Source organism: Phalacrocorax carbo, chromosome 1, assembly GCF_963921805.1.
Source record: "Phalacrocorax carbo chromosome 1, bPhaCar2.1, whole genome shotgun sequence".
Lineage (NCBI taxonomy): Eukaryota > Metazoa > Chordata > Aves > Suliformes > Phalacrocoracidae > Phalacrocorax > Phalacrocorax carbo.
The window spans coordinates 60,332,497-60,355,258 of NC_087513.1; the positions used below are offsets into that span (position 1 = coordinate 60,332,497).

General features: G+C 42.8%; 1 protein-coding gene across 1 annotated transcript in view; it reads right to left on the minus strand.

The window, feature by feature from the left end:
- Window positions 1-19,440: 19,440 nt before the first annotated feature.
- The window catches only part of CRY1 (cryptochrome circadian regulator 1), a 38,211-nt gene continuing 34,889 nt past the window's right edge, over window positions 19,441-22,762 (minus strand). The window contains exons 12-14 of the mRNA XM_064455813.1: window positions 22,314-22,385; window positions 22,112-22,219; window positions 19,441-20,101 (exon numbers count right to left, since the gene is read on the minus strand). Of these exons, the coding sequence (XP_064311883.1) occupies window positions 22,116-22,219; window positions 22,314-22,385 (176 nt within the window). The 3' untranslated portion in view covers window positions 19,441-20,101; window positions 22,112-22,115. The remainder of the gene's footprint in view (window positions 20,102-22,111; window positions 22,220-22,313; window positions 22,386-22,762) is intronic.

A 22,762-nucleotide genomic window follows, 5' to 3' on the forward strand; every position in this document is an offset into this window, starting at 1 on the left:
GTGCATAGACCCAGCTTTTATCTTCTGGCCCCACTGGTACATCTCTCTTTTGAGAGGCAGGGTCCCTCAGTGGAGCGATTACAGCAGCCTCGCAGCCGAGGTCCACCAGAGAGAATAATTCTCCAGAATAAAAGCTAAATGGTGGAGACAGCGGGTGACTGTGTACATAAACATTAGACTTTGTTTGCTAATGCAAACAGCTCTCAAGGTGAGAGGGGAACAGCAGAAATATTCAGTTAAACATTTTGCTCACCAGGTTTACATATGGTGACATACACAGAGGTGGTGTTTGCATGGCTGACACTATTGGCAGTGTTGGATTTTTTAGGGATACTTTCCCAGAGCATTTTTCTTGCCAGGAGAATCTTCAGTGAAACTGTGCAAGCGTAATAGAGCCATCATTCACACACAGAGCTGTGCAATTTTTCTTCCTTCTAAAGAACAGTTTGTTCCTCTTTTTACAAGGTATTAATATAGGAGGACCTATTCCTGACACTCAGATACAGCTTCTCAGGTTTCCCACATGGGTTCAGATCTCAGCTGATGTAAGTCAGCATATTTATTCAAAGGGAAAGCAAGCCTGTGGTGGTTTTTTTGTGTTGATTTTTCCGTGCCTTTGTGGCTGAGCTTTTTTGTGATAGCAAAATGTAAATGCAGGAAGCTTTTTCTGTTCTTAGGTTAAAAATGCACAACCACAGAAAGATAGTATCTCTGTGTACTCACATTTTATACAGTATCTGAGGTTATCAAGAGGTTTATCAGGAATGCCAAAAGAGACTGCTCAGCTCCTGAAGGCTGAGGTTCATTGGTTGAGATTAGGCACTAGTGTAAATCAAACACAGTGAGGTCAGCATAAAATTGGAGTGAAGTCAGCAGGTTAAGAACCTTTTCTTTAAGCAATAAAAATGTTTCTTCTATGTATACATTCTCCTAGAAAAGTAAACCCCAAAGCCAAGGAGTGCCTCAGAGCACTTGCTGCTGCTGTTACAGCACTGTGCTTACTAACGGATGCACATGGGAACCTTAAATTAACTAGAAGCTCAGCAGAAGAAAGCAGGTTTTACTTTTCTCAACCCAACTGAGATGTGAATTAGATAAATAATACAATTATCAAACAGCAGAGCAGGATCCCCAAAACTGCCTCAGTTTTGCTAACTTAGGTCTCACTCACATTAAGATGTTCTGGTAGACATGTTGTTTTGCCCAAACAGATCCTGGGGTAGGATACTCCAAAGAAATTAGGTCCCATGTCAACCACGTGCTTGAGGATGATATATTTCAGGTGTGCATTTAACTCCTGATCACCTGTGTAAGTCACCTGCATAAATGACCTTATGGCTCTGAGCAACAGGACCTGATCCTGCTGCAGCATAACCAACCTCTGGTCTCTCAGAATCACGAGGCAAGGGTGCATCTTTTTTTCATTTTCAATATAAAAATTTCAATTTCAAAAATTCAAATTTACAATCAAAAAAAAGCACAAATGAGATGGGTTTACTATACCAACCTGACATGCCTTTAGTTACCTTCTCATGCCTCAGTCTTAGGGGTCCCTTTTTTCAATCATCTCATCCACAGTTAGAGGTAGAAACATTTTCCTCCTTCTTTTCTGAAAAGGACAACTGAAATGTGACAGACACCTCATGACTCCAGGAGCTGCAGCCATAAAAAGAGAAGCACAAACACTTGAGTGTGCATGTTGAATCTGTGAGGCTGTTGTGAGAAATGCCATTTTTTTCTGGTCCAACTGCAATTAATTGGAGCATTGCTGCTGTTTCCTGGGACAGCAGGACTGCCTTTTCCTGCCTGCTGAGCTCTGTGGCAGGTAGGTTTCAAAGGGATGAATTCCAATTTAATTAATACAAAACAATTTTCTTTAAAGAAAAAAAAAGCCCAACCAACAAACTGTTCTTACGTTTCTCTCAAAATTAACACATACATCATATAAAAACCAAAAAGATAATGCAAAGAAACTTGACTGCCTTCCACTTCTAGGAGAATCTGGAAAAACATTTGATACTATGTTTTAAAATTCCATTTTTACTAGCACTGGATACATTAGTTGGAGGACCCATGATGGATGGAGGGGTTTTTTTTCCCCTGTGAAAAGCTTCCATTTCCTCTCTTAGGCCACAAATGTAAATATAGAAATAGATCATTCTCAATTGGTCTGTTTGCGATGATTTATTTAATGGCTAACCACAGTGTCTAGGGCTACTGATACATAATTTAAATATGTTGCGCAAATATAGCACTTTGTTTTCAATTCATTCTATGCACATATTCAATAAATTGAGCATGTGAAAATAATAAAGAAAGCGGGGCCTTGGTTATCAATTCTGACAGGGTTCACGGTCCTTCTAAATGTGTCTTTAAGCCATTTTAGCTTGCATTTGAGCTCATGACAGGCATGGCTTAAACTGAGCCATCAGAGCTTTAAAATAAATACTGGAAGCTGCTTGCTGAAAGTTGATGCAAGGTCTGAGTCCCAGTCCAGCAAACATGCCTGTTTCCCTCAGCAGCCCCAGTCCTTGCACAGGCCCGGCAGGCTGACAATTCCCAGGATCTCTTTGCTAGCCAAGGTGAGGGTCACCAGAGACCACTGCAGGAAAGAAACCCTCAGCCTTGAAATTCAGCTTTTGACATCCCCTGACTTCTTCCAAAGATGGTCTGGATTTGGGGCCTATATGCCCTTTGCGCACGGGTGAACGTCCGCGCTATGCGCCCCGGAGGTGCAGAGCAATCCTTAGGGAATGGACGGCTTTCTGTGGAAGTTCTGCAGGACCATTTGGGTAGCACCCTGTTTTGCACACTTTCGGTACTCATATTAAAGCTCTTTGCACATGAAGGCTTTGCAGCCCACATTTCACGCTTGCAGTCATTTAGGCTTTACCATTGGATCCATTTCATATTGCAATTAAAAGCTACTCTAGCATACAGCATTTTAAGAAAGAATGCACCTTTAACATTTAAGGCTATCATATCTTGCTGCAGGAAGTCCGATCTTCAATGAAATCTAGTCTGCTTTGATTAATAATTGATGACATTTTTGCATAGGAAAGTCAAAAAAAGAGGCACTCTTTCTATTGATCTGGGAGACTCAAGTAATGAAACAGATGAACATTTTTGCCTACATTTGTTAACTATTGATATGATGGCAGTACTGAGCAGAGGCTATTTCATGATATGTACAAATTTAAGGCTGGAAATAGAGAAAATCTTAAACTGCATCATATTCAACTTCTTTGAAAATTTAATTTGATGTTAAACAGCCAGAGAACCTGCGTGTACCGACAGTTCAAGGTTATACATATATTCCCTGAGTACTGCAATATTGTTAACATACAAGAAGTAGTGGAGATCGTGCAGGCCAGGCACTTAAATGACTGAAAGAGTTTTAAAGACTGGGGGGTAGATCTTAAGCTGGGGAAAAAATAATTTAGAAAGCACAGTTCACTAGTATGAACTCATGTACAACTTTTTAAAACAGATATTGGAGGAAATAATAATAAAGATGCAGAAACGAGTGGAGGCAAAAATGCAACGTGATTTTAGGAAAGACAAATCATGTCAGACTAAACTTGTTTGGATATCAGCTTGTCTTCATCAGGGAAAAGTGGTAGATCTAGTCTACGTGGACTTTGGTTACATTTGTCCTAGTCCCACACGGAAAGTTACCAGTGGAGCTGGAGAAGCCATGTGGGTTGTTTTTTGTTTGGGGGTTGGTTTGTTTGTTTGTTTTTCAATTAAATGCCATTGCTGCGGTTCACACCAACAGATTAGTCCTCTTCCAATTTGAACAGGTTTCACTGAGTTTGCAGGTTGAGGGTCTGAGCACTGATGAAGACAGAGGGTCCTCTACAAGCAGAAGCTGCTGCGGCTTCCCTGCGGCTGCCAGCAGGCCGGGTGGATCTGAGCAGGACCCAGCATTCAGCACCCTATGGGTCAAATGTCACCCTCCACAAACCCAGGTTGCTGGTGGAAGATTTGCACAGGTAACGAGCAGCAGTTTGCTGCATTCGATCTGCAGGAGAGGTTGCAGAGCCAAGGTGAGGGGATTATAATTAACTAGCAAGGATACACTGGGAGGGCATTTCCAAGCAATGAATATTTAATTAGAAGAGCTGAGAGGCAGAGGCAGGCGTTGGCCGTCAGTCTGTGCCTTCCTGTGCATCAATACTTTTAACAGAGGTTCACAAAATTAAAAATATTACTGGGTCAAATTTGGCCCCAGAACTTTTGAAAAAAGGTAAGAACGGCTGAAGTACTTCCATGAGATCATTTTCTCTTCCCAGCTACATTTAGCTAGTGGCAAGTACTGCTGTTCTCCAATGTTTCTGGTCCTGCCGCTTCTTCCCAAGCTCAAGCTCCCCTTTCAGACTGTACGTGCTGTTTGAGAGTGGCTGATTCAGTGTAGGTGAACATTTAGAAACATGTCCTCCTAAAAAAATGCCATTGCACAGAATTCTCCCTAACAGGAATACAAAAAGGAACAAGTCTCATGTGAGAGATGTTGGGTACTGCCAGGAGGGGGGCAAGTCAATACCACTGAGATGAAGAACAACAACAACAAATCAAACTAGCCAGAAGCATCAGCCCCTTTGAGGCTTTTGTTGCTTATATTTCTATGTCATGCTCTTACCTACCAAAACACGTCAATGGTAGAAAGCAAAATAGAAAGCTGGTTTAAAAATATAAAATTAGTTTTGTATATGAAAAGCAGTTAAAGTTGACATTGCTCAAATGAGAACCGAATACATTCAGGTAATTTATATTCACCTTTTGACTACAGCACTGCATGGGCCAGAGCTGGAAAACAGAAGCAATAGTCTCCTTTACCTTGAGAGCTCAGTGGAAAGGGCAGGTATCAACACCAATAACAGGTAAGTTAGATGTCCAAAGATTGTCACGTTTTGAGACACATTGTTTTCTTTTATGTTGGGTGGTTTTAGTCTGCAGTTTTACACCTAAGAGATTATTCTGGGCAGAGGTGCCTGGGTGTGCATGGGTCACTCCTAGAAAGACCAATATCGTGAGAGCTGCCCGGCTGTGCTTTAGTTTCATGGAGTAAGTCAGTCAGTATCTAGTGTTTCCCACATGATTATAGCTAAGGACGCCAAACTAGATTCTGCGTCTGTGTCTACACCAGGCCAGATATAAGCTAGACATGTTCCACGGTCCTCAGCTCCCTGCAACTGTCATTGCAACTAAAGAGTTAATCCAGTGCCACCAAAATCCATGAGCGTTGTGTATTGACTTTAGTACAGACAGGATCAGACTCTACATCATCTAACTGCCTATAATCTACCTCACAAGGTAAAGAGTTAAAAAAAAATCAAATCAGTAATGAAACCCTATTGAATCTGGAGGCATGGGAACAAGCCTGCAGTGTGAAAAGCCAGCAGGATGCTTTCTGGCTAGGAAGAACTAAACAGAATTGCTTTTCACTCAGTATGCCATAGAAAAGCAGGACTTCGCTGTGGCTACACATGCTGAATGTACAATTGAATCAATGCTTATATTTTTACAGTCTTATGCAGTGGGGAAAAAAGTCTGTATTCTGATCATAATGGCTGACGGCTCAACTAAAAAGATCACTGAAGGGAAAAAAAAGAGGTATTTAAAAATTCATTGGGTGACAGTGGGTACCTTGCCTTTAGGTAGGAGTCTGCTAAAGAGGGTTTAGTGGAGTGAACTAAGTCATCATATAGGTTTGCAAGGCACACTCACTGAGGTAGCCATTTGCACAAAGCAGTCTCTTGATATATGTGGCAAAACTCAGTAGAGAAAAATCACTTGCTGGGTGTATCCCTGCAAATTAAATAGCTCTGGAAGAAGGAGGAGCATTTCTAAAATTTGAATTAGTCTTCTTGTTTGCAGTGAATAAGGAAAAATCCTCCCTAGCCACATCTCCAAGTTTAAGTATGTGCAGAAGCTCTGTTTAGGTTACTGAGTAGCAAGTCTGACCCAAGTCCTGCCCTTTGAGCAGTTCAAGCCCTTCAGAGAACAAGGCTTCCAGTAACACCAGCATTTACCCTCTGGAGGGAAGTAAACTGGGTATCCACCCGCACCACTTCTGGCTCGATGTGGAGGATAGGAGACTATGGCTCTATGACTGCTGTCAATTGCGGGAAGTGGTGCGGGACTCTGAGCTCACAGCCAGCCCACTGCTAGTGAGCCAAAAATGGGGGGATTTAATCTTGTTTATCCTCTATTCTGTGCAGCTAAGACTGGTGCCTCTCTAGCTGCATGTCTGTTGGTGACTGAGTGGTTACATCAGGGACTCAGCAGTGCACTTGAGCACACACTCAGATTTCTCTCTAGTAAATCCTACCCTCAAGTGTGATGCTGAACCCTGCTTGCTGTTTTGTGTTTCTCTAGAGATCCCTCTGCCAGGTGGATGAACCCCTTTTTTCAGGAGCACTAGATTCAGAAGCAATGGTTTGGACTGGGCTGCTACTCTTGTGTGCTCTCAGAGAGAGGGATCAGGAGTCGTCACCTCAGAGGAGCTGAGAGCATAGCAGAAAATAACTGTTACACGCAAGAGGAAAAGGGGTAGTGCACCTTCTTCAAGAAGCATGACAAAGGGGCATCTTGGGGCCCTGCATGGCACTGCTGCATCATGTCCAATGGCCTTACACGGCCCAAATATACTTTTTCTTCTTTTCTAACACATACCCATTTTCAAAATTAGCTTGCAGTGGAAGGCTTCTACAGTAGCTATATAATTTTAGAGGATGTAGCCTGAGGCTTCCTTCATTCCTGAAAATGTTTTGTGAAATTACTTGCTCTAAGTATGTGAATGTGGGAAAATGGACACAGCTCCCCTGGGATGCAGATTAGTGCCTTATGTGGGCACAAGCACAGGGATCCTGCTCCACAGGCAGAAAGGCGCTGCCCACCCTGAAGGTGAACAGTTGCAGTTTGAATCGTGTCTGGCTTGGCTACTAGAAGCAAAACGTGCAATTCTTCACTGTCTGAAACTGTTTGCAGAGTAGACAGCAGACTCTAGCGTTTCACAGCAGCCGAGAGCTCATCTCAGGGAGCAAGAGACTCCAGGGATACCAACGCTTGAGTTATTTCTAGGAAAACCTATTTTTTAAAAACGCTGATTAAAAGCAGATTTGCGTTCCTAAACTAACTCATCCTAAGATCAGGAAAAAAACCAACTGCCATAGATAGAAAACTCTGACAACATTGTTGCAGAACAAAACAAGAGCATATGAGCAATTAAACGAACACTATTTCTGTTACTGGCTTTCCTTCTTGATAAGTGTGGGAAGCAGCAGTAAAACATCTTTCTCATACAGTGCTGTGCTGCACAATGTGGAAATGCCTTCAGAAGAAGTGCACGGTGATTTGTACCGAGTGGGTACCCACATACTGCAGTAAAATAAATACTGAGTGGCAGAAAGGGAAAGCTGATGGCTTGGTTTGGTTTGGTTTTTTATTACCACCCTGCACCATACCTATTCTTTCATTTTGAAAGTGCTGTTCTTGGTTGGGGCCAGCTCAGAGACCCCATGTTGCATGAAGTACATTTTCTTAGCTGAGTCTATGTCCAAACCACCACATGACTTTGCAGCCCCTACCTCAGGTTCGTGTAAGCATGTCTTCTCTTGAGTCTGTTTGTTTGCAACACGTGCACTTGTGAGCTAGACATGCTCTGAACTGCTACCACAGACCTTCATCTTTGTAGTTTTGGTGGGGAGGAAGGCAGCCCTCTGCGCCCTGTGCTCCTCTCATGAAACCCTCTGGGGGAGCCTTTGCAGCCACCATGCACGTCAGCCTTGTGGCTGGTCCCACGCTCCCACAGCTCCCGGGAGAACAGCTCCAACATGCCTGCGAACTCCGAGAACAAGGATCTCCACAGAAGCTCCTCCAAGACAAGATACCAGGACCCTTGCTGGTTGTAGCAGGCGGAAAGGAGTTGTAAGAGGGACATGCCCTCTGGAGAACTGCCTTGTGTTCATGGAGGCATGAAGAGCTGTGGATCCTCCAAGGTCCACGCCAATATTAAGAAGGGCTGCAATCTGTGGAGTGACCTCAGGTATCCACTTTATTTCCAAGCCCACAGGTCCCCTGAAACCCTCCTACCATGCGACCTCTCCCCAGGCAGTGTCCCCTGGCTTTCCCAAAAAGCACCAAACCTCCTTGGGCGAGTCGGTACATGGTCAGAAGTACATTGCTTCAGGCTTCAGTGCTGAAATTCACCATGCGCAAGGTGCCACTGCTTCTTCCATCCATGTGGTTCACCTGTGGCAGAGGCCAAGGACATTTAATACCAGCAGTGACAACTTAACCCTTATCTAAGGAGAGCATGTAAGTACTCTTTGTAGCAGCTGCTCCCAGTAATAGTTACCACACCCTTAGGGATCAGGGCCTGTCCATATCCAATGCCTCGGTCATTTGTGTTACCAGCAGCAGCACACACAAGCTGTCCCAGAAGACCAGGTTTTCTGGGCAAACTGGAGCAAGCGCTTTTCCCCAGCTGCCCTGTCTTAGGGCTGAAGCACACAATTTTCAGTTTGCCTGGCACTGTAGTACATTTCTCAGGAAGTTTTCTTCACTGTGCCATAGAGCCTCACACTGCAGCAGAAAGGAAAAAAGACCAAAAAAAGACCTGTGATATTACAGCTGCCGCAGGGAGGAGGCCATTTTGTTCTCCTCCACTGTGGCCCACTCTGGTGTGCTGACTCAACGAGATGGAAGAATAAAAGGCAGGACAGCAGATGGGATTCAGAGCTGCATAGCAGATACAGCTAATGGAGGGAAAACAACTCTCTGAATAAGAAAGGCTGAGGCAATTACAGGACTTGGAGTGTGCAAAGAAAGGTGGTAACAAGAAGGGCTAGTGGGATGGAAGAGGAGAAAGAGGTAGTAACCAGGACATAAAATGCTGTGGGATTGTACAAAGGCTTTTAGTTACAGGAGCAGAGAGAAAAGGCAACACATTAGAGCTGTGCTGGAAGAAACTGTAAGCTCTGGAGACAGAGATGGAATTTCCATGAGATTGGCTGGCAGTCCTCATGGACTGGTGGTGCTGCACTGCTAGAGGCTCCACAAACTCATCATAAGGCAAAGTCTCCCCCAGAGACCACCTGCTGCTCCAAGGGGGGCGGCAAGTTTTCTTTGGTTACCTCTTGATACAACTTGCTCCACAGCTTGGCATCTCTCCCTGCACTGGAGCAGAGAAGAGGTGCTCACCCTCCAGCCCAGGCAGAGAAGACTTTGGAGAAGAACTAACATTTCCATCCACAGCAAAGACAAATGGACATTGTGCTAGTGGATACCGGTATTGTGATCCATGCGAAGACAAAGACCTCTTGGTGCAGTGCGGCGGGGTTGCTGGAGGAGTGTGAGAGAAGAGATGAGACTGGTTTTGGTGTGGGGCCCTGGGCAGCGGGTCTCTTTGGAGTGGCAGCAGTGGCCTCCAGCAATGAGGTGCCAAACAACCACTGCTGCTCTTTCCAGATGCTGCGGGGGGGAAAAAAGCCTTTGAGTGGAGAGTTAATTATAGGGATTGTATTCTATTTCCTACAATTAAGGGAACCCATCTGTAGATATTTTAATTAATAGAGATCTTATGGGGAGTTTCAGTTTGGCTGGCGGGTCTTACTGGGTGTACTCTGTCTCCTTGGTATTTTTTGCTGTTGTGCAGTCAATAGCATTTGCCATTAACGACAGTGTTAGATGGCAATAAATAAGGAATGGGCAACACAATGATGTTCATACATAGCAGATGTATGTATTTGCCACTTACCCTGACCTGCGCCATCTTTCCCAAATTAATACAACCACTAGCTTTTTTTTGTTTTGTTTTAAAAAAGAGTGGATGGTACAATCCATGTGCATGAAGCCATTTTTTGAAATGAAATGAGGACATATCACCCTGTACAATATATAAAATATAAACAGGCAGAGGATGGATATTTGTAAGAATTATCCAAATAAACCCCTTTCCTATCTAAAGCATTTTCACTCCATTGTTTTTCTATGTATTCAATTAAAACTTACCAACATTTCTTTTGAGGAGTGTTTTTTCCCAGCTTCCTTTAGACATAGCCCCTCTTCTGAGACAGGCTGTTTTTTTCCTCAGTTTAACCTACTGAGTTTCTCTTAATACCACCTCAAAACTAGCAGTCCCAGGAGAAACAAAAAGCAGCTTAAACCTCATATATCATGTTTAGTATGTGCTTAAGACACCCAAATGCATTGAAGCTTGTGCAGCCATGAGGAGTGCATAGCCAAAAGCCCAAATCACTGGGCTGCTTCTCTTGCCATCAGGGGGCTTTGGATCTGACCTAACTCATTCCTAGACTACTTAGGTTTTGCTTGGTCCAAACCAATTATTTCTCATGCCCTGGTTCTCCAGACACAGGTGAGCATCCTTGCAGCTGGCTGAGGGCTGGCAGCTACCAGGCTTGCTGGCCAGGCAGGGCTGGTTAAGCCCTGGTGCGAAGTGGGGAGACTGAGCCCTCCTGGCCTGTCCTGCCTGCAAAACAAAGCCCTAATGTAAAGCCCAAGGAAGGTGATCAACTCATCGGGTCAGCCAAGCATGATTAACTACCCTCTGCAAGACTCCATCAGGCTCTGCCTCCAGCTTCATCCTGCCTGATCTTAAGACAGCAATGAGGGTCTGGGTGTAAAGCCACTGACAAACAACGGTGCCAGCAGCATTGTGGTTTCTAGGCCCTGCCTGTTGAATGCCACCATGCGTGTTTGCCTGTATTGCAGCCCAATCCAGATGTCTCTCCTGCGCCCAAGCCTCAGCTGTGTGGATGAGGCTGCTTTTGTGGGGAGGGTCATGAAGCTGGGAGAGGGTCACTGCACGGTGCTGTCAGCTGAAGGCAACCGCACAAACCTCTTTGGGGTGTGAGATGGTCCCATAGATACAGCTGGAGTAGTGTCTTATATGTAGGTGCTTTGAATTTCCTGCTGCCTGGATTTCACTTCAGTTCCTTCTATTCTTTTTTTTCCCCATTTTCAGAGACCATTTTTCATTCACTGTCTTTAATGAGACATTCAGTTCCACAGCAATATCCAACTCATCAATCTTTTCCCTTCAAGAGCATTGCTGCTTTTATTGATCCTCTATTCCCTTTATTATATACAAGGCTACGTGCACACACACACACACGTGTGTGTGTGTGTGTATACAGCAGATCTCTCCTTTTGTCTACCTGTTTAAGTAATTTGTAACATTCTTGTAATTACATGGCTGTTGATTACCTTATTGATTTATTGGGCCCTGAATGATCTCTCCTCTTCTGTTGCAGCTGCTTGAATTTTCCTGGTTGTTCCTAACACCCTCTCTTCTCATAGATGTCTCTCAGGAATAATATCAGTCAGCTTTCCTGTCATTCCCTTTCTCACACCATTCCTGCTCATTAGCTGTCCAGTGGGATCTACCCACCTATGCATAGTTTTCTGGTGAAATGTGCTCTGCAGCAGTGAAGTATATCCATCCTGACCTTTGGAAAGTCAGTCTGAGTCAAAGTTGAAATCTAACTAACCTCAGATTATCATTTAAGAGGCTTTATAACATCTACCCTCCTAACGAGGTCTGCCATGTTGCTCAGAGCCCCAGCAGACAGCTCTGCTTCCTCTCCTCTTCGTGCTCATTTGGCTCCCAGTGCAATCATTCCCAAATTTTCAAAGCCAAAAAGCTTTACATATTGCCTATTCTCTGTCTCAACGCCTGGAACAAGCTGCGGTCGCCTTTACTACTCAGTCAAGTGTTACTGAAAATGAGGTAGATAGATAATATGCTATGCAAACCAGCAGGCCTTTGGGGGTTTGAGGCACCGAGTAATGCAACTTCTCCTGTGGGAGCGGTGCAGAAAAACAAACCAGCTGTCTGGATTGAAATCATGAGCAATTAACAGCAGTTTCAATTAGCCAGAACAGAACTTTATAAATATTTGAAAATTACACCCTACCTGTTTTCACATTAAGAGCTGCAACTTGTGAGAGAGCTCTCCCTAGATCAGAGGGACATTGTCTGAGGGAATCCTGAAGGTCAAGGATTTAAGAGATATTTCAAAATACTCTTCTTAATTAGAAACAGCACAGCCTACTCTGCTGTGCACAGACGGGCACAAAAATTACAGACAGAAATTAGAGAGGGAGATTGGAGGGAAACTCTGCCAGCGGGTTCTCATCGCAATGCATGGCACGGCAAGGATTCCAGTGGGAAGAGATCCCACCCCTGCCCGCCTCCAGCATCCAGTGGAGACGCCACACTCATCAGACAGCAGTTATCATCGGAGAAAAAAGGACCCATTCATCTATACTTGTCCTGGGAGAGGAGACTGGTTTGGAAATGAGTGCCCTTGCATACAAAGAAGATTTATTTGGGCTGGGGGGGGGGGGGCACAAATGGGTTTCCTTTTTGGGACACTGCAGGCCAAAAAAAACCTTATGGATTGTAATTGTTGCCACGTTAAAATGCATCATGTCATGATAGCTGTAGAGACAGAAACCCGCCCCAGATCATCTGATAAAAATAGCTAAGATACATGGGGAAATGGAATCCACCACCACCTCGATGAAGCCACAGGAATCTCTTTCCATTGTAAACAAACTCCATACAACGATGCCAGGTCTTGCAGGAGTGATAGTAAAACGTAAATCATGATAACTAGTAACAGGACCCATGAAACAATACAAAATGCCTAGAAATTGAGACTTGGCTCTACACACAGAGAACTGCGTCTAAACTTGGATCATTCAGTAGGGCAGCCGGAGATGAGACTCAAGGCTCTGCTCAGATCATGGGTAGGAGGACCTAAACCTGGGACACTGTACACAGACATACCCACACACCTGTGTATTTTGTTGCTAGCTTGTTTCTGGGGAGATTATAGGTGCTCAGTGTGTCTAACAGCCAAAGCCCAGCTAAAGAGAGTACTAGTTTGAATTTGGGCATGAGCTACAGTCCCTGTACAGTACCTGTAAGCCAAAAGGTTATTGTATCAGTTTCAGATGAGAAATAGTTTGGTCAAACCCAATACTCTGACTACATTTTGCTGTCATTAATTATTTAGAAACCATCTAAATCTGGAGTTAGATCCTGAGGTTGGGTATGCAAATGTGGAAGTCTTGGCATACAAAATATCTCCTAGGGCTTCATTTTTGTCATGATTTTCCACATACATCAACGAGAGCAGAAAGAGGAGAGTGACTTCTCTCACCACTGCATACTTCTCCTGCCCACAGCCCTGAGAATGAGCCCAGGATTTTCTGTCAGTGGTAGTAAACTGTGAATTAAATGAGAGCTCATCAAGCAGTACTGTTGTGGTTTCAAAATTGCATTATTCTTTATCAGGATCCACAAATACACGTTTGATTAGGGCTATAAGCACATGACAAAATGCCTTGCAGTGCAAATGCTACACAGTCATAAAGATAACATTCCAATAATTTTTCTTCTATCTGCAGACTTCATTACTTTGGGTGATGTTTTATGGTATGTAGCATAAAACTGTAATAAATCCTTCAGATACTACCTTCAAACATGCACTAAGGTAATTTTTCCTTTACCAATTCTAAGTTGATTTTTTCACACATCTACTCAACACATTCATCCTTAAACCAGAGGATTAAACCAGTGCTTTCCAAAGTGTGACCATTTACAGGCGTTAAGTCTTGTCTGGAGTCTACCCACCAGCTGGATGATGTAGCTATCAAACTTTGCCAACATGCTCCATGAACACCCAACACCACAGCCTCAGCAAGCACCCAAAGTCACAACTTGTTCAGCCTGAACAGGCGTGTGGCACAGAGAAAAAGCCTCTTGTGAGCTCTAGCCTCTCAGGCGGAACTCTAGCAACAGCAGCCATGGCAGAAGAGGGGGTCCCCCTACCAGTAAGTGCTGTAATCAGTAGCATTTGATGTCACAAATAAAATCAAGGCCTGACTGCGCTAATTACAAAAAAATACACGTATGTAAATACTTTGCACGAGGTGGAGTGCCTTCCTAAGCACCCAGCCATGCTTTGCTGAGCTGGTGGCATGCACAAGGGGGACGCTGAGGCACCTGGCGGGTGCCCTGCAGAAGGGAGAGAAGCTGGGTGTATTATCTCATAACGCTCTTCCCTGGAGCGGCTGATAGTAGAACCGGGACCACAACCTTCAAAGTCCCCAACCGCTTGGAAACAAAACCTATACGCACTGTGAGTATTTCAGAAAATCATAACATTGTGTAATACCTAAAATAACTGCAAAGGATCATTTCTTCCCCTTCTCACCCCCTCAAAAAAGGCTTATGTTATAGAAGGACTAATTATCCAGTTAGTCAAGACACAATGGACGCTAAATTTATCCATACACCCTCATCTGCCAATTCACTTCTGTTTCTTATCTGATTTTTCGCTGCTTTCCTTCAGCTGGCTACTTACCTTACACTGTCCCTTTAGTTCTCCTTTTTCCTTCTCTAAGGTTTTTGTAAAATCCTTCCCTACTTCCATCATCTTTCTTCCACGCATTCGCCAAGCTTCCTTGAAATGCCCTGCTCTTGTGTGTGTGGCAGTCACCCTGAGGTCTGAAAGTAACATTAATGACGTTTGCTGGGGCAAGGCATTCCTCAGAGCAGTGCTCTGTTTACCACTAGGTAAAGATGATGTTGCTTAAAAATATTCCTAGTGCGGATGGGGTAGAAGGCACTTGAGAAACATGTATAACCCAGGTAATTAAAGACCTTGTGATGACCACATGGTTTGAAGCTCCAGAAAGCCAAACAGACCTGAAGAAAATCCTCCTTCTCTGTAATTGCTGACTATAAATTGCTCTTTTATTAATTATGTGCTTACCAGCTACTCCCAGTCAGAATAACCACAGTTAACAAGATTATCTTCTTGTGCTAGATGTAATTAACAGAGATAAGGAAATCAGAGAAAAGTATAATTTACCTGGCGTTAGCTGCACAAGCTTCTACTAACCTCAGATTCTCAGATGTGATCCTGCACATTGGCTGCACTTCGGCATTTTGCAGCTCTTTTGTAAGAGTTTCAGATTGTGAAATTTGCGGTAAGGCCTACCACAAGCAAACAAAGCAACAGCATCCTGAAGAGAGAAGCTCTTTTTGGGTATCTTTGGGTATTCTCTTTTCTGCATCTTCTTTTTGTTCTGCAGGAGATTTTGTAAAAATATTGAAATCAACTCTATTTACATTTTTTAATTGAATATTGAATTAATTTTACATTTGTGGTGCGCACAATTCAAAACCAGGAGCTTAGATCCCTTGAAACCAACATTAAAATTATCTCTGTCCGCTTGAGAGTTCCCTGTGCTTTTTGGATTAATGAAAACCTCCCCTCTACCCAGAAATTTTCATCACCTTTGAAATTTTGAATTTTTGGAAAAAAAATTGCAATAAACAATTGAGTTGAAAGCTGAGGTAATGGCTAAAGTGTGAGTATTTTGTTTGCTTGGTCCTTTAAGGGCAGGAATTCTCACCCAAACAATACTTTTCTATTGGAAATAAGGAGCACAAACAAGAGAGAGGAGGTTCTCTTTCTCTCCTGCTTCATCTAATCTAATCTAATCTAATTTAAAACAAAGCAGAAAAGGGCTACCAGCAAGAGCTTTCGCAGAAAGGCCTGGGGAGTGAGCAGAGACTCACCTGAGGCTGCTTAACATGTCTGTGAGAGAGCAGAGACAAGAACCAAAATCTCAGCGCCCTGGCTCCATGCTTCAGTCACAAGGGTCCCCAGGGGACAGAGACAGCCTAGTAAATGTTTCAGGTAGGTAAAATCACAGAATCCCAGGTTGGAAGGGACCTCAGGGATCACCTAGTCCAACCTTTCTGGGAAAAGCACAGTCTAGACAAGATGGCCCAGCACCCTGTCCAGACAACTCTTAAAGGTGTCCAACGTGGCCAAGTCAACCACTTCCCTGGGGAGATTATTCCAATGGTTGAATAATCTTCACTTGACAAAAGCTTGACTATGTTTTCAAAAGCCAGTTTTTAAGTAATCTCTAGGCAAAGTATATTTAAAACCAGAATATATATTTATGTAGTCAAGCCCACAGGGCAGCGTTCCTGAAAAAGCAACTTCTAGAGTAATAGAAGAGATTTGGTTTCCGATTCGGAAAAACACGGTGGCTATCACTGCAGCTGTACAGCAATTGTATCCTTTCTACGTATTTCCCCTTCCCCAGCTGCTAGCAGAATATTTTGGCTGACTAAAACCGGGTTTTTCCCTTCTCAAAACCAAAGGTCTCACTCAAGGGCAGACTTAACTTTCCATGAGGGGATGACCTCGCACGTTCTTCCCCTGCAGGCCGTGCCCAGCGGTTGCTACCGCCGCCGGCGCGGAGGTGGGAGGGCCGGGCGGGGCGGGGAGGCTCACCCCGTACCCCCCCACGCCAAACCCCCGCGGGGCTCCGCGCCCGCCCAGCGCCCACAGCACCATCTACAGGCCGAAAGCAAAACAGGCAGCGAGCGAAGGAGGCGAGTTGGAAACGCGAGTGGGGAAAATGCCCTCCTCCAAGCTGCAGTTTGGTCCTGAGGGGACGGGGAGGAGAGGCCAGGCTGAGACGAGGCCTCAAAGGCTGCGGCCTAGGCAGGTTTTACACGGTGTCACAGGCCTGTGACGCCGTGCGCTCACGTCCGCAAGGGATGAGGGGCAGCTGCGGCCACACACAGGTCATGCCACGGTGCGAAGGAACAGCTGCACACGGGGAGCAACCGTGCCCCTCCAGGCACCTGTACTGATAGAGCCTGTAACGCACCTAAATGATGATTTTTGTCCTCCTGCTTCATACTTTAGAAAACAAACAAACAAACAAAAACCCAAAACAAAAACCAAAGATAAACAGAGTTGCTCTGACTTTAAAGTTACAGCAAACAGGAAAAACCAAGTTATGCACAGCCCAGAACATGTTAGTTTAGTTGACCACAAAATTTTAAACTATATTTTAAAAATAATAAAGGTCACAGAGCTTAATAAAGTAAAACTATTGTTGTTACCTATTAAAAATACATCAAAAACTCGAAGGTTTTCTTTGTTTGGGGATTTTGTTTTGTTTTGTTTTTTTTTTACCTCTGTGCTTCACTTCCAGTAGCTCAAAGCTACCTGTAATACAGGGAGACAGGTCTCCAGGTGTTCGCAGACAGCTGCAGCAAACCCAGCATGACGGAAGGCAGGCTTCGAACCACCACGCAGGGAGCAGCGCGGGCACCCGGCTTCGTTGACGAACATGCCTTTTTGTGACAAGGTGGGGAAGCGATAAATGTGTGTATGACAGCTCACTGTTGCTTCGTGCTCCTACCCGGTACAGACCGGACTTCTAAGGTACAAGAAGCTTCATGTAAACATCAGCTTTATTCAGCAGGAATCAGTCAACTATGTTGCTAAGCCCAGCATAAACCTCATTTCTGATCTCTAACTGACAGGTACTTCTCATTCCAGGTTAGCACAGGATCCCCTCTGCAGGTCCTTTGCAGGTTTGCTCTTGATTTAACTACTTCCACGCCCCTCCTTTCAGAACCCTCCATAAGCAGGCAGCACCAGTACAAGACAGGCTGTGTAAGTTCATTTGGAAACACTGAGGGTTTAAAGACACTTGAAAGTTACATTTTGCATCACATATACCAGCTACAGTTGTCCCTGCATACTTCCAGAGTACTTTTTCCTTGGGTTTGGTTTCCAAAAATGGTCAATCTGCAACACTCCTCTCCCCATCCCTACCAGCTCAGGGAAAGGCCAGCTCAATCCCTCGAGAACAGCTTTCTTAAGCTCCATTTCTGGAGGAGAGGTCTAATAAGAAACAATTTCCTGGCCCTTAACCATACTGGGTTTATAACACATGTCCAACTCCTCCTTGAAAATCACAAGGGGTAGTGGGGGCGGGGGAAGAAAACCTCCCCATGTTACAATAGCTTTGGTCAATTTTTCTGTGGTGCCAAAGCCTCAGCCTTTTTTATTTATTTTTGTGGTCACAGCAAGTACTAGTGGGAGGGAAGAATATGAAGCAAAGGGCTTTTATGAAGCTACTGCTACTCGGTAGGCAACTTCTCCCCTCTCTCACAATAACCTACTTACAGACTGTTCCTTCCACTGCAGTCCTGACACCAGGGCTCATTTAAGCCAGCACACGAGTGAAACAACATCTTCATCACAGGTTTTCCTTTGCTAATCTAAGGGTTTGCCTACACCAAGAGGATGAGTCCTCCTTTTAGCATTTAAGGAGAGGGGGAATTAACTCACCATGGAAGTTAACACTTTGGCAAATTTCTTCTTTCACCTATTGAACTTCCAGGCTGGTTTGGGGAAAGGTGATGTTTAAGCATATGTTCTTACCTGATTAAGTTTCTCAGTAGGAGTTTCATAGCCTATCCATTCAGAAAACCTAGGTGGAATATTTCGTTTAGATGGTACAATTTTTTAAAAACACAAGTCAGCAGAAAAAAAATGCAATATGATCTTGTCTTGACAGGATAAAACACATCCTAAGACAGCGTAGGCCTAGTCTCCCCCCCGACTACTTAAATGAACAGAACAATTGTTTATTCTACTGATTACGTATGTCTCTAGGAAACCTCTCCATACTTAGAAAATACTTAGCATCTGCTCTTCATTACCACTGTTGATTTTTTTCTTCAAGATCAAAGATTTCACTGCCTCAAGACAGTAAGCATGCCTGTATTTTCTTAGCAATTCTTCTGATTTTGCTATTGTATCCAAATCAGTATGCAGAGATATTTACATTAACTATTATCATCTAAAATCTAGGAACAGGCAGAACCATAGCAGCTTATTCTGCAGCAAGTGCCCTGATGCGTATGCTGTCAACCCATACATCTGGTCTGAATTTTAAACAGACGTGCAGAAGTGCCCCATGACTAGAAGCCACTTGTGTGATGCACTAAGAACAAGATAATGAACTCCTCCCACATGAGAATTAATTTGTGTTCCCACTCAAGTAGGTAACTGACCTACTTAAATGTAAAATACAGTAATTCAGAGTGCTTCTTCAGAGACCTTAATGGTCTGAGAAAACACTTAGATTCAGTCTCAAACGTTTAGAGAAGTTATACTGACCGAGGAGTCAGCAAACCCGATGTGTTTTTAGAAATCAGATCCTCGAAGAGCAGCAACTTAGCTGCAATGCAGGAAAGGCTGTCAAGCAAACTGCAGTTATAGCAAAAAAAACAACCCTAGATTTTGAAGAATCACTTAATAAATACATTGGTGAAAAACATTCAACGGTAAGAATACATACATGCATGCAATTTCAACAAAAAAGCCTGAATAATTTGGATAGTGTTTTGCTTCAGTATCATGAAACTTGAAGTGAAAGGTAATGTAAGTTCACTATTTATGGCCTCCAGATTAAGTCTAAATATTACGTTTCCTTTCTTATTTTGCTGAAACAATTTTGTTTGGAAATATGCACTGGTACAACAGCGTACACAAAAGACAGACACGTATCTATATATACAATTTTCTTTTATTAACAAGGTATGTCAGTACTGAACAAGGCAACTGGCAAATACAAGGACTGGACATATACATGAAAATTTTACAACTTGACAAAAAATTGGCATATGACTTATATACAGAGGCGATTAATAAAGGTTACAACTCTACTGTATTTGATTAAACACAGTCCTATGCACTTACATTATGAAAATATGAAGTTGATCATATAGAGGTCAAGTTCTGGCATCTAAAAATAATGACGATTTAAAAACTTCAAAACCTATGTCCATCCATTTTACGTAACATCACTACAGCTTTTCCTACTACCATATACATAAAAGATTATCAAAAATATATTGATGGGTCTATCGCTAATCATGAATGTTTATATTTACATTAAGTTAGTAAATTCTTCACCAAATACTTTATATACAAAACTCAATTTGCGCTTTGTGAAAGAGTCATTAAAAAGTTAAAAACCATAGAAATGCCAGTTAGAAACAATGCATTCCAAAAATTGGACTTGTTTACAACAACTGAGAACAACTGAAAATAATTTATGAAAAAGTATGTCATTTTAGTACAGGTACTCTCACAACACTTTAGTTCCAATAAAGAGTAGCAGGAATTTTGTCCTTTGTGTTGAGTAGTTATCTTCTCTTCCAATAACGCTGCAAGAAAACAGAAAAAAATTATCCTTAAGCAGTTTGTTGTGAGTCTTCAAAGAAGGGAGAAATAATTCAAGGGACCAATATTCTTTCTCCCCATCTCAGTGCAGGAAGCCCTGTCCCCACTTGTCCTGGCCCAATTACTCAGAATTCTTATTTCTTACACTCCTTAGAGGCCAAAAGGGGAAGGAAAAAAAAAAGGAAAAAAGAAAACAGAGAAACCCAACATCCTCTGTACTTTAGTGCTATTCAGAAGGTGCACATCCTTTTGCTAGCAGCGTTTTTGAGTATGATCTTGGCTGATTTTTCTATTTGACTACAATGCTTTTGCAGCATGCTTTGAACACCCCTAATAAAATCAGTCTTCTCTGCCAAACTAGAAACCCCTCCAACCTGTCTCTCAATTGAAAAAGAGCTTAGACAGGAACCAGACGTTCACTCTGCAGGCGCTTCTACACAGACACGAGCACCTAAGGAATTCTGTAATACAAAACATGGATGCTGAATGAATCTACACATACTAAGGAGTAGACGGCTACTGAAACATGGACTTCCTGGAATTCTGTTCCACTCAGGCCCATCCGAGTACCAGAAATCAGTCTGAGAACACAGAAGCACAGCTTACAGGGCTTCCAGTATATGAGAAAATAGCAGATGGATCAGTCACTAAGGTCTCGGCTCCCTTCCTCAAGTGACAGGCATTCTGGAAGCAATGCCGTGGTTCTTCACTGAATCACAATTGTTCAAAAAGCACCACAATAACTGTGTCAAAGCGCTGACACCACATAACAAGCAAAATTATATCTTGCTGTCAAATCCAGATGAAGTGGATTGAATTTCTCTTTTTATCTCTAGAGATGCTGAATGCATCTTCTATACTTGCTGTATGGAATCCCTATCTTCCAATTCCAAAGGCTTTCCACGTGCTATTACTTTGCCTGTGTGCTATTCTTACTTGTTCTTCCAACTCTATAATGATCAACTCGTAACTTTTTTTTTGTGAAATAAGGATGGCATGACCTCTCAATCACCTTTAATCTATGCAGCCACACTCCTAGTCTTGAAGTCTTGTCCCCTCTTGTTTCAGACAGCCCTCCATTCTTTGGCCTTCCGCCTAAGTAATTATTCTTTAACTTGTCTTCAGGTCATCTTCCTTATTCCTCTCAAATCAATCTCACTGGGGGAAAGGGTATAACATTTTTTGCCTTCTTTTTGCTCTATCCTGTTCCTAATGTAACTTTATCCAAAACACAAAATCCAGTTATCTTTTGTGTTGATTTCACACCAATCAAACTCTTTCTCCAATTCACTGCTTCTCTCCACACATTTTCACACCTGTTGTTCACGTATATCTATGTACCAATGCCGCCTCCTCCTCCAAATCCAAGTACTTTTCACCACATCTTTTCTTGCAAACTTTGGCAATCTAAGCATCCTGTCTAGGTTACAGGCCAATGACAAATGCTCAAGTCTTCAAATCTTTCTTGTCCCTACATCTTTGCATGCAATAACTACATCAGCATTTTGCAGGTTTTCTGCAGTCTCTCTCTAAAATGTGTTCTGCTTACTCCACTTGCATGTCTAAGGCTCTAATCCAGACCCTGAGTCTTTCCATTTAAGGTGTGTTAGTCTTCTGATTCAGGTCACCACACATTCACAAAAAATGCTGCTGACAACTTAAGGTGAGATGCAGGAGCAGAGAGTAGCTGAAGCTACATAAGCAGCTCTACTAATGTATATGAAACCACGGTTTATCTGTCTCCCTTTCATTATCACCTCTGTCTGTGTCTGATAATCTTTGGTCAGGTTCTATTTTTATAACTACTTTGTATCTCATGTTTCATAAACTCTCTAGAGCCAGGATTTTGTATTGTTTGTACAGTACCTGGAGCTGAAATATTTACAGGAATAATCTTGGATCCTTTGCATAGCAGTGATGTGTTATCATAGATGCAAAACCTGTATAGGAATTTACTTATCAACAGGATAACTTTAAGGTGTCTCAGATCTTACCAGTTTAATTTGTGCTCTGTCGCTGGACTTTTGGTCCAACGCTCTGAGTTTCTTCTTCTGGATTTGGGCGCTTCCCTGCACTAATGCCAGTGTCAAGGGCCGTTCTTCCTGATAATTTAAAACCAGTATTTACATTAAGACGCTATTGCACCTTTACATATTCAGGAAAAGCATTTTGGTTTTTTGTCGTTCTTTAAATTACCTGATTGCAATAACTGTGGTTGCTGATTGTCTCCATGAGCATAGTGTAAGATACTACTTGCTTGACAGTAACCTGTTCAGATACAGTAGATATTTATTATAATGAATAAAATTTAGAACTGCAAGCAAGTGTGCAATTACATTCTTTACAACAAAAAGGAGCCCATTGATTTATTCTCCATCAAGAAAAATCCTGCCAGAAAACATCCTGAATGCAGAAGAATTCTTATGCAAAAGAAAGCCTCGTGGCAGTCTACAGCAGTTAAATACATATGCACCGTGAACAATATTAAGTGCGTACATATTTACGCATTATATTTGCGACGAGCAGAATATTTATATATCCAAACACTTTAATTCTAAGTTGTTATAAATTTTAGCATTTATTCTGCCAAGTCTCCTCATCCTTTTTGTTATTGTTATAGTAATACTAGCAAATCCTTAGCATAA